Below are 11495 nucleotides of genomic sequence, written 5' to 3'. Positions count from 1 at the left end.
CCCCCAGCCCCACCATGTGCCAGAGCAGGGAGGGCCCTTCGCCTGACCTGCCCCATCCTCCATCTGCTCCGCGGGGAAGGAAGAAAGCAGCAGGCGGTGGGACGTGGGGTTTTATTTCAATTTTATCCAAGTACCTTTGAAAAGATCATTGTACAAGTCAGCACATGAGTATGCAGAGGAGACGTCGCCGGGGCCGCGTGGCTGCTGTACATATTTACAGGGGACCCCCCCCTTCCCCCAAGAAAAAAAGGGGGAGACAGAAATCCCGGGCATGTTAACAACCTCACCAGACACAACACCATCAGAACTTAAAAAAAAAAAGAGGGGGGGAGGAAAAACGCTCGTAACGCTGTTCCTGGGCTGAAAACGATTGCGGATTTTGCTGGACTTCACGTAGCGTATAGGCAAGTCACAGAACCGTGTTTTAAAGGCACTCGGTGACATATACAACAGGCTGAGTGGCATCCCGGGGTCCCCAGCAGCTCCAAGGCGTCACCACGGCCAAGAGCAGCACCAGGCAAGGCGAGTGCTGATGGGGAGGCCCCCCAGCTTTGAGGGCCACCCCGGTTTCTGCAGGGTGGGCCAGGGCTGGTCTCCGAAGGAGCCAGGGCAGAGCCGTGGCCGTGCTGGAGCAAGGCAGGGTTGAGGGCAAGGTCGGGGGGGCACCAGTGCAGCCCCCAGCTTTCTTGCGGCCGAGTAAGCCCAGGAGGCTTCCCAGGGTGCCGGCTGCCTCGCTGGGTGACCTGGCCCTACACGAGCCCCAACAGACTGGCACCAACACCCCCCTCGCTCTCAGCAGTGCCCTCACGCTGCCCCCCCGCGACACAGAAGCCAACAAAAAAATGGTTTACATCCTCAGATTTAGTGTCTCATCAGTTCCCTCCTCTATATTTCTCCTAAAAGGCATCCCCTGACTGAAGCCGGAGCTCGGCACCAGGGGCTTGGGCAACGTCTGTGCTGGGCACACGGGTGCTGGCACTCTGCAGCACCCTCCCGGGAGGCGAACCCTCCCCCAGGGGCAGCAGGTGCATGGGAGGGGGACAAGTGTGGGACTGCGGGATGCCAGCACCATCTCTGAGCTGGTCCTCACACCGCGGGAAGCCCCCAGCCCAGAGAAGCTGGCACCGACCCTTCTGTCCCTTGGGGATTTACTCGGTCGCAAGAAAGCTCAGGAGGAAAAATAAAAACCATCCTACCATGTCCAGCAGCTGAGACTGCCAGGGAGGCGAGAGATGGACTCGTTCCAAATGGCTCAATAATCTTCAGGGGTGAGCTGGACCCACAGCCCCTCCGCAGCGTGGCCGCCCCTTCCACGCCGGTGGGGGGAGAGCGGCTCTGACCCCCCCGACGCTCTGAAGCCATCCACGTCGGGGGGAAGCCGGGGCAGGGTGCCGGGAAAGCGAGGAGCAGACGGAGTCTGGCGGATGGCTGTACACTTTGGGTGAGTTCTGCAGTACCTGTATGTTTTACATTTACATAAGAGCACTGTGACATTGGAAATATTTTCCTTTTATTACAATATATCAAAAATATGCAGCTTTAGTAAACAAGGTCATATTACACTTTCTAATGCACTGTACAATGCTACATTACACTTATATTCGTTACTGAGAGGGAGACTGGGCTCCCACTGGCAGGTTCGTGGGGTGAAACGGTGTCCACCGGCAACCCGGAGCTTGCCCAGGTCCGTGCCGGAGCAGGTTGCCACCCTCCACCCTGGGCTTGCCCGGCTGCCTGTGGCAGTAGCACCACCAGCATCCGCCCAGGCCTTCTCCTCCGGTCCCAGAGTCTTTCACAGTCCTGTCCTCACGCCTCAGCAGCCCTGGAGCTTAATCAATCTTTTCCACCTTCCCGATGATTTTCTCTTCAAAGATGGGCAGGATGGTGTCATCCTCCCGCACCTCCTCGAAAACCACACCACAGTCGAACTCGTCACTCACTTTCTTAAAGTAATACCTGAAAAACCAGAAACATGGGGGCAGAGAGGAAAAAAAGCAGGTGAATGATCACGAGGGCAGCACAGTTCCCAAACCCGGGTCCCCAAATCTCTTTGATGCCCCTGAGCTCGTGGTGGATGGCGAGCAGCTCCCTCAGACATGGAGGCAACTGGGGCCACATTTCTGCCCCTGCCCCTCGCCCAGGTAGCCAGAAAGAGTGGCCAGGACCTGTGGTGGCACGTTCAGGGGCTCCAGCCCTGAATCCAAGCCCATTCCCAGCTTTCTCAAAAGCGGTGGCTGGAGGCACCCGCATTGGTGGAGCATTTCTAGGTAGGCTTTCCTATGGCAGCTCCTACATGGAAGGGGGAACTTGGAGAGCTACACGCCCCACGCCTGGTTGCTTTGGGACTCCAGCAGGACCCAACCTCCCTGTCCTCACCAGAGGAAACTTTGGGAGCAGCCAAAACGGCTCCGGCAATTGAAGGATTTCCCACAGCATCACTGAGCACCGGTTGGTGCTGCTCCTCACCAGCCCAGGGCCCCACCGAGCAGTTCAGCAGCTTCTGTTGAAGGTGCAAACCACGACGCAGGACATTTCTGCTACAAAACGCAATCTCCCTCATCCCTGGAACCTGCTTCTTCAACAGCCAAGGTGCTTTGGCTGTGCTGCCACATCCCCACCACAGCATGCCCTGTGGGACCTCTCCTGGAAGGCTCCAGGAGCCCCCCTGACCTACCTCCACCACGCTCCTTCACCTTGGAGGGGGCAACACTGCTGCGTCCCGGCAGCGGCATCTGCCAGAGGTCACTGACAGTCTGCCGGCACCACACCGCAGGCGGGGAGCAGCCCTTACCTGTAGTTCCCTTTCTTGGTCAGCAGCTCCTTGAACTGTCCCAGCGTCACCACGCGCCCTTTGACGAGGGTGCGGTAAGGGATGGGCTCTCCGCAGAAGTAGTAAGCGACCACGATGTTTTCACAGGGCTGGGACGCGCCACTGCCTGGTCTCTTCTGGGGCTTCAACCTGCCGTGGAAAAATACAAGCGACCTGCTGAGTACCAGCCCACCCGCCAGCGCGGGCAGGTCCCACTGCCCCTATCTGCAGAGCCTGGAGGGAGACGCTGAATCAACACCCAGGGCCCTCAGGAGCATCCTTTGCTCCAACCACCAGCTCCCTCGGCACGCTGAGGCCAGCGAAGGAGCGAACAGCACTTGGAAAGGCAGGATGGGGCCAGACGGCAGCTCCAAGGAGGGGGGCAGTTCCTAGCTCAGCCCCTTCGTGCTGAGGAAACCCATCCCTGGGCTTTGAGAGGGGATGGCCCTTCCCGCAGCACCGCCGGCTCGGGGAGTCATCGGAAAGCTCGGGGCAAAGCAGAGCATCCCAAGCCCGCGGCAGCAGACCCAGGTCATCATCAGCACGCTCCTGGTGCGCGCCAGGCACGTAGGGCTGGATGCGTGCTTGGGGATGATAATGCAAACGCTGCTCAGACTGCTCTGGATTATCGCTGTCGCGGCCAAAATAGCTCAGCGTGGCTTTCCGCTGACCTACATCCGCAGGGCTGCGCAGGCAGGACTGCTCCTGCTCCCCCAGCTCCCCTGGGCACCTCTCCCAGCGCAGATAGAGGTTGTACGGGCTGGGGCTCCCAGCGGGACACGCTCCAAAGGCTTCGCTGCCTCCCGTGCAGGGTGGCGAGGCAGCCGCCATCCCCAAAACCTCAGCGACTTTAAATCTCCCGTGTTTTCCTGACTCTCAGGATGTTGGTCTGGTCTCTGCTTTCAGCCCACACACCGGGGTTCTGTTACATGGTGCCATCACTAAACCCAAAGTGTCAGCCCAGTCCTAACCCCATTTTCAGAGAGAGACAAAAGTAGCAATAATAAAACTCAGGGTGCTTTGCCCTTCTGTAAGAGCCTTTCATCTGGGGTGCCGTAAATGCTGCGCAAACATTGCAGCAGCCTACACAAACTGGTAACTTGGCATGCGTGGTCTAAGCCAGAGGCACTCTTCTCTTTCAAAGTCCCATAAAACAAATTTGGCAGCTTTAAAAAAATTATTTGAAAAGCACGCTGGATATAAAAGATGACTTTGTATTTACATGACTGGAAAGTTGCTATAAAAAACCAGAATTTGCCAAGCACATGAGGTAATCGCAGGTTTGGAAATGACTCTGACCCTAACCTTTAAACGTTGGCTCGTGGGCACGGCACCTTTTTAATGGCGTGCCCACATAAACACCGGCACTGCAAACCAAGACTAAACACAATTTTTTCACCTCTTTCTAAAGGCATGAGAGGTCTAAAGTTCAGCTGAACAACCCTCTTGGTGCCTGCTCTGCCTGGGAGCCCTTTGGAGAAGATGCAGCATCCTGAGCGGCAAGGGTCCACTGCCGGCGCCAGCAGAGATCTCCCAGCCTCTCCCATTGCCATATCAAAGCACAGGATGCCCTTTAGCGAAGAAAAACATTAAGGAACTGAATCATCCTTGGAAAAAAAAAAAGAAAAAAAAAGAGGCATTTAAAGGAAAAATGGGTCATAAATTGAGGCAAATTCTGTGAACCCTGTGAGCCAGAAGTTAATTGAAGAGGTTTGGAAAACCTCAAAGTCCCTAAGCTTCTCTTAATCCCGCTAGAAACGAGTTGTGACCAAGAGAGAGCTGCTGCATGCCTGGGGACCTGGCACCTGGGGGCATGGGGACACAGCTGTGTGCCCCACGCAGGAAGCAAAGCCAGTTCCCCCGGGCTGGCGTTCTCCTTCGCCTGGGGAGATGGAAAGGAGCCCCCTGCAGAGCTCTGCCATGGTAGAAGCGAGAGGGGGACCATGCTGGTGGCTGGGAGCCTTCCTCCTCCCGCCGCGTAATTCATCTCTGAAAGGATGTTTCTCAACGTGCTCATCTCTTTCCAGAGCAGAGATGTGCCCGAAAATGACGCCTGAAATGATGCCCGAAAGCAGAAACTCTGCACTGCTTCACAGAACTAGAGTTAAAAACAAGCCCTGTGGTTTTGGATCCCCTGCTTTTGCCATAAATCAAAGCAGGGGTGAATAGCTGCGGTGCCTCCGAGCTCCTGGGACCGAACAAGGCCATGCAGCGGGACCAGACGGCCGGGAGCAGGATACACACGCATCCCGAACCGCAGCCACCTTCTTCTAGCAGGCTGAAGGAGGGCTGATGAATAAGGAATCATTGCAAATGTAATTTTCCAAGAGTTTCTCTCAGGAGAGCAAGACAACACAACTGTCTCCGCTTTCGTCATCACCAAGAGGTCTCCTGAGAGACCTCCACGCTTACCCAAACAGGCCACCAGGCCGTGTCTGAGCTCTGCCTCATTACAGCTTCCAGCTGCACCCATCTCCTGGGTGGCAGTGCGACGCAGAAACACAGCCAGGTTTGCTGCCTTTGTCACAGGCACAAAATGTTATCCGGTAAGGAAACAGCAGCACTCATCTGGCTCATCGCATCCGCATTCCAGGCCTGATTTCTTAGCCGTATAACCCAGTGGTGCCATAACAGCACCACTAAGTCTGGGTTCCAGCACCAATCCAACCTCGCTGGATGCAGAGAGGAGGTGCCCAGCTCGCTCCAACTCAGCCCAAAGGCTTTGGAAAGCCTGACACGCACCCAGCAGATGCTACTTTGGGAGGTGTCCCAGCAGCCAGCTCTGCTCCTCTTCCAGGCTTGATCCAACCCAATTAATTCCAAACCAAGCTCACGCTAACCTTCTCTCTGCCTGCAAAAATGTTTTCTCTGAAGAGCTGGTAGGAATCACTTCATCCAGCTGCAAACAGAAGCAAGCTGTGACACTGAGCTACAGAAAATAACGGAATCACGGAATTTTTCAGAGTTGGAAGTGACCTCTAGAGATCATCTGGTCCAACTCCCCTGCTAAAGCAGGATTGCCCAGAGCACATTACTCAGGACTGTATCCAGGTGGGTCTTGAAAGTCTCCAAAGAAGGGGACTCCACAACCTCCCTGGGCAGCCTGTTCCAGTGCTCTGTCACCCTCACCGTAAAGAAGTTTTTTCTCATATTTGATCGGAACTTCCTATGTTCCAGCTTGTGCCTGTTACCCCTCATCCTGTTACTGGGAACCGCTGAAAAGAGTCTGGCTCCATCCTCCTTAAACCCACCCTTTAGATACTTGTAAACATTACTAAAGTCTCCCCTCGGCCTTCTCTTCTCCAGGCTAAAGAGTCCCAGCTCTCTCAGCCTTTCCTCATAAGGGAGATGCTCCAACCCCTCCATCATCTTTGTTGCCCTACGCTGGACTCTCTCCAGTAGTTCCCTGTCCCTCTTGAACTGGGCAGCCCAGAACTGGACACAATATTCCAGTTGTTGCCTCACCAGTGCAGAGTAGAGGGGGAGAATGACCTCCCTTGCCCTGCTCTTCCCTAGGCCACACTCTTCCCTAGGCAGCCCAGAATTCCTTGGCCTTCTTGGCGACAAGGGCACACTGCTTGCTCATGGATAATTTACTGTCTGCCAAGACGCCCACATCCTTTTCTTCAGAGCTGCTTTCCAGCAGGTCCACCCCTAACCTATACCGGTGCCTGACATTCTTCCTCCCCAGGCACAGGACCCTACGCTTGTCCTTGTTGAACCTCATTAGGTTCTTCTCTGCCCACCTCTCTGGCCTGTCTAGGTCACGCTGGATGGCAGCACGGCCCTCTGCGGTGTCAGCCACCCCACCCAGTTTGGTATCATCAGCGAACTTGCTGAGCATACACTCAAAACCTGGCTGTACATGCACGAAACCTGATGTTGACCAGGACACACGTGCTGGATCTGCAGGTCACTCAGTACCGGACGCTCAATCCTGCATTGCCTGCTAGCAGCAGCCATCTCGTGTCTGTGATTCCCAGTTTCTAGCAGGGCAGTGCTGGGGTGGGAGCGGGGCTGCTGGCGCCCCCAGCCAGAGCAGCAGGGAAGGACACGGCTGGTGAGGGCTGTGCCGCAGGAGACTGGCTGGTGAGCCGTCACCGTGCCAGCGAGGGCAGCTTGGCCAGACAAAGCTGGCAGGGTGCGTTCTCCTCCCGCAGCCAGCTCCAGCCGGTGCCTCAAGGACACCTCTGGGCTCACCTCCACCTCCCCTGCGCCGTGGCTTCCCCCAGGGCTGCCGACAAACCTGGGCACTGGCTCCAATTTCCCAGAGCTCTCCGAAGCTCCCCACTGAAATAAATGGTGTTTTCACATTAACTCCCCTCTCTGTTTCTCCTTGGCTCCCCAGCCGGCTTTGGGCAGCCCCTCTCAGAAGAGACTTGGGGTCTGTTTTCAGGCAGACTCCCGTGCTAACCATAGCAGGAGCTCTCTAAAAAGCTGCTTGCTCAGGCGTGCTTCGGCTGGAGCACCCAATCCTGCCAAATCCCAGCAGAGGGATTTCAATACCCAGAAACCCCTGGATCCCCAGGGACCACTGCGCCCATTCTTGCCTGCTACTGGACACAAGCACTTTTGCTTTCCATGAGCAGTTCCCCCCTGGTGAACATGGTTCCTCGGTTTTCCAGGCATCGGGTGGGCCGAGGGAATCCCCGCATCACCGGGAGAAGAGCCAGACCCTGTGGGGAGGCAGCATGAGCAGAGCAGCCCAGCACTGGCACCGCTCAGCCTGTCCTCCTGCAGCTCTGCACAGCATTTACCACAATGCCATGGGGCTCCTACAAAAACTACGCTTGCAATACATGCCAAATTATTATTAAAGTATTAATTGCATACGCATATAGCCCCGGTCGGTGTTTCCGAAGTGTGGATCTGCATCTATAAATTTCTGGGGAAGGTGCATCAATCTAGTAAATAACTCTACTAATAAACACTACCCAATTACACCAAGATCAAATAAACTTGGCTTAACCTGACTTGGGAGAGTCCTCTAATTGCCTGCCTTTCAATCAACGCTCTGACATAAATACGCAGAAGTCTGCTACATGGTCACTGCAAGCAAAAATAATCGGAGCCTGGCAATTAAAAGAGCCTCTTTTTTAAATTACACTTGTGCTTCTAAGTGTCAGACGCTGAAGTTTCAAGTTTTCAGAATACAGCTATAAAGCTGTGAAAGGTTTTTAATGGACAAAGTGCTTTTAGCTGTTAACGGTAATTAGCTAACACTTCCAAAGCACTTTTCATCTGAGAGCTCCATGTGCCTTGCAAAGCATCTTCCCTGAAAGATAACAAAGGAGCAGGAGAATTAGCTCTGCAGGAAGCATTAAGCCGAGTCAGAGGAAGATGCAGTGATTTGGACGGGCCGTGCAGCGAGTCGGTGCTGCTGCAGTGGGACAGCAGCGCAGCGCTCCCATCCAGATGCCATGGGTAGCCTTTGTCGGAAGCCTGCAGGAGATGCAGGTAAAGAGCCAATACATACTCTTCTTCTGCACTTAATTTTGCTGCATCCTGCTGAATTCTGCTCCTGCACCGACCTTTGAAATTCTCGTGCGAGTGTGAACAAGCCAAGAGTCAGCGAGTACCAGGGGCAGAGCTCTCCCATACCGTGCCCCTTCTAGACAGGCTCCCCCTACCCAGCTCCTCCTCAAGCTCTCAGCAGCCCCTTCCCCACCCCACCAAGAGCATTTCCAGCCTCTCCATCCACAAACTACAAGCCCAAGCCCTCAAGGTGGGTTTTGGCATTTGCATCACCATGTTAGAGGGACTGGGGCAGATTTCTCTAACCTCTCTGCATATGCCTCCACCCAGTTGGTGCTGGGAGCTGGAGACCAGAGCAGAGGGCAGTGGACATTTCCCTCAGCTGCCCATCTTCAGAGCAGTCCCCCCTTCCTTCCCGCGTACAATCAGACCCTATCACCATACCTTTGTTTAACGGGGAGTTTTCCAGCCCTTTTTTCCTCCTCTTCCAGCCTCCTGCGAGCTTCTTCCAGCTGGGTGAGCGGGTTGGGGGCTGGATTGGGCGGCATCGTAGGATCTTGGATGAAGGGGTGAGAAGGCTGGACGACGTTTCGGAGCTGGGCACTGACCCACGGATGCACCGCAACAGGTCGCTCAATGGAGAGGGGTCGGACCATATCATGGGACAGCTGCTTCTTAGCACCTGAAGAGCTACACACAACACAAAGGTGTTACACAGACTGCCGAGCCGCTTCGGACAGGCACACAGTCACTCCTAGATGGACCTACTGCTTCTACAGCTGGACACGGGCACCACTGAGAAGCTCCTTACAGCACGGCTTCCAAGGGACAGGGGAGCACCATCCACCTCTAGAGAAGATTTCAGAACAGCGAGTCCTGAGACATCAGGGTGAGCAACCCAACCCTGACACAAAGCCCACAGATCTGTTTAAGGGCTCTCATCAAGTCCACAATACATCAAAATAAAACCAGCAAAAGGCAGCTCCACCATTTGTGACATTCCCCCAGAAGATGCCCTCCTGTGTGCTGCTGACGTTCCCAGGCTGGGAACCTCTCCATGAACCACATCTCCAGGGAAAGGGATGTTGCAGGGATGTCCTCGCCCTTCCCCAGCGCCAGCAACAGAACCTGCTGCATGACTTCATGGTGGCCTGGCACTGCCCATGGCTCTGGCACTCGGCCCCAGCTGTGGGCAGTGCAACCCTCCCTGGCCTCTACCATCCAGCAAGAGAAGAAACCACCAGCAGTTTCACCACTCAGCCACCAGCACAGCTGCATCACAGGGGACGAGACCCGAGATCCCTCTCGTCAACACCCGGATCCATGCCCGCAGGAGATGTGCTTGACTCCAAGAGAGATTCCTGAGACAGTCACGTCCTCAGCTCCACTCTAGGCCATCCCAGAGGATGCTCCCAGCGAGCCGAAACGCTGGGCAACCCTGAGCCATGCTAAACTCCTTACTCAGGACCAATGGCACCAGTGCAGCAGGTCCAACGTTTCTATCAGCACCTTGCAGGAGTAACAGGCATTTACATACAGCAAATGCTTAAAGGAAAAATACTGCCTACTGTGTGCTGCATTATCCACCTCGGAACCACAGCAGCAATCCATGAGATTCCCCTGGGGCTGCAACCTCCCCACCATGGCCACAAGCCATCCTTCAAAAAAAACCTGCCCTTACAGCCCCTGAGCAATCCTCAGTCTCCAAAGGGTCTAAACCCTTGTGCCTGGTGGATTCTTGTCTTCCCAAGATCTCCAGGAACAAGGCAGACTGACGGAGAGTCTAGACACACATGCCTTGTGCAGGGGATGCAGTACAACAGCGTGAAGACCCCTCGCTCTGCCAGCCCTTACCCATGGTTTGTTTTCTTATGCCTGCTGATCTCCTTCTCTCCTTCTATGATCCACTGAAGGATCTTCTGGTTTCTCTCCACGTCTTCAGGAGATCCTGGCATCTCATAGCTGGCACCATCACTTTTCCCTGAATCGGTCTTCTTAACATTTCTTTTTGAGAGCAGACTGGCTTTCCCACTGCAAAGAACAAAGCTTGAGACATTAGCGCTTCGCCTAAGCCAAACCACCGCAGACCACGGCAGAGGATGGACATGTCTATCTCCAGACATACTCAGCCCTGCCGGGGTCTGGTGCTGCCTGCAGTGCAGACGTGGCGCTGGCTGCCTTCCACAGCCCCCTGGCTCTACCACAGCTCAAACCAACCATGCTGCAGCTGAGGCTAAGAGCAAGACCAGCCTGACCTGGACACAGCAGCCACCTCCGTCTGGCCACCTGCGCGGAAAGGGAGCTTCTCTTCTGGCCAAATGAGCCCAGCAGATCCCCCGCCACGCGAAGGGTTGTGTTAAACCCCTGGCTCTTTGCTCAGATCCAGGGTTGTGTTAAACCCCTGGCTCTTTGCTCAGAGCAGGAGGTTCATCCTGGTGCTGCAGTTCATCGGCTGCCTCTCCATGCCAGACCACTGCTGGAAACCTGAGCCCTTCCCGTCACCCCCCAGATTCACTGACACCCCAAACTGCTGGTTTGCCATGCTGAGCACTTGCTTCTCATCCCCCACATCATGGTGGAAGATCACATCCTAGCAGGGGGAACTGCCTTCTGCGGGCTCTCATGCCCTGGGAAGTGCAGCCACCTCAAACACAGTAGCCAGACAGACGCCAGGCAGTAGCCAACACTCCGGCTTTGCTCATGGCGGTAGCAAAGGCTCACACAGGAACCCCACCACTCCTTGCCCACATCCATGCCCACGTGCCCAGCTGGGCAGCCCCATGCTCACGAGGCCATGCAGAACTCACCCCTGCTGGCCTGTCACTGCCACAGCCTGTGATTTCATGGGACCCCCATCATCCTAATCGCCCACCCGCTTTACTCCATAGGACCTCCCTACTGCTGCATCTGCGTGCTCACTAACACACACAGGAAAAATAACCTTAATGCCACAGAGGAGTAACAGGCCCCCAGTCAACTTTGCTGATTTTTTGGGCAAAAAAGCCTGCAGAGGGGTTGCTGAAGATCTACAAAGGCAGGGCAAACTGTCAGTTCATTCTCAGCTTCTCCCCACACAACGGCTACTGGGTATCAAATGAAATTCTCCAGCAGCAGGTTCAGTGCGAACACACAACAAAAGCCTTTTTCTGCAGGTTGTAATCAAATGGCAGAGACGGCCATGGGGGGCTGGGGGGACAGCAGCCCACCTGGG

General features: G+C 55.2%; 1 protein-coding gene across 1 annotated transcript in view; it reads right to left on the bottom strand.

Moving 5' to 3' along the window:
- Window positions 1-95: 95 nt before the first annotated feature.
- AXIN1 (axin 1) overlaps window positions 96-11495 on the bottom strand; it is a 75002-nt gene continuing 63602 nt past the window's right edge. The window contains exons 7-10 of the mRNA XM_074597600.1: window positions 10139-10315; window positions 8729-8974; window positions 2792-2959; window positions 96-1956 (exon numbers count right to left, since the gene is read on the bottom strand). Of these exons, the coding sequence (XP_074453701.1) occupies window positions 1830-1956; window positions 2792-2959; window positions 8729-8974; window positions 10139-10315 (718 nt within the window). The 3' untranslated portion in view covers window positions 96-1829. The remainder of the gene's footprint in view (window positions 1957-2791; window positions 2960-8728; window positions 8975-10138; window positions 10316-11495) is intronic.

The sequence above is a fragment of the Larus michahellis genome, chromosome 8 (genome assembly GCF_964199755.1).
Source record: "Larus michahellis chromosome 8, bLarMic1.1, whole genome shotgun sequence".
Lineage (NCBI taxonomy): Eukaryota > Metazoa > Chordata > Aves > Charadriiformes > Laridae > Larus > Larus michahellis.
The sequence above is the reverse complement of the archived record's forward strand: the minus strand, read 5'-3'. Positions and strand labels throughout refer to the sequence as shown.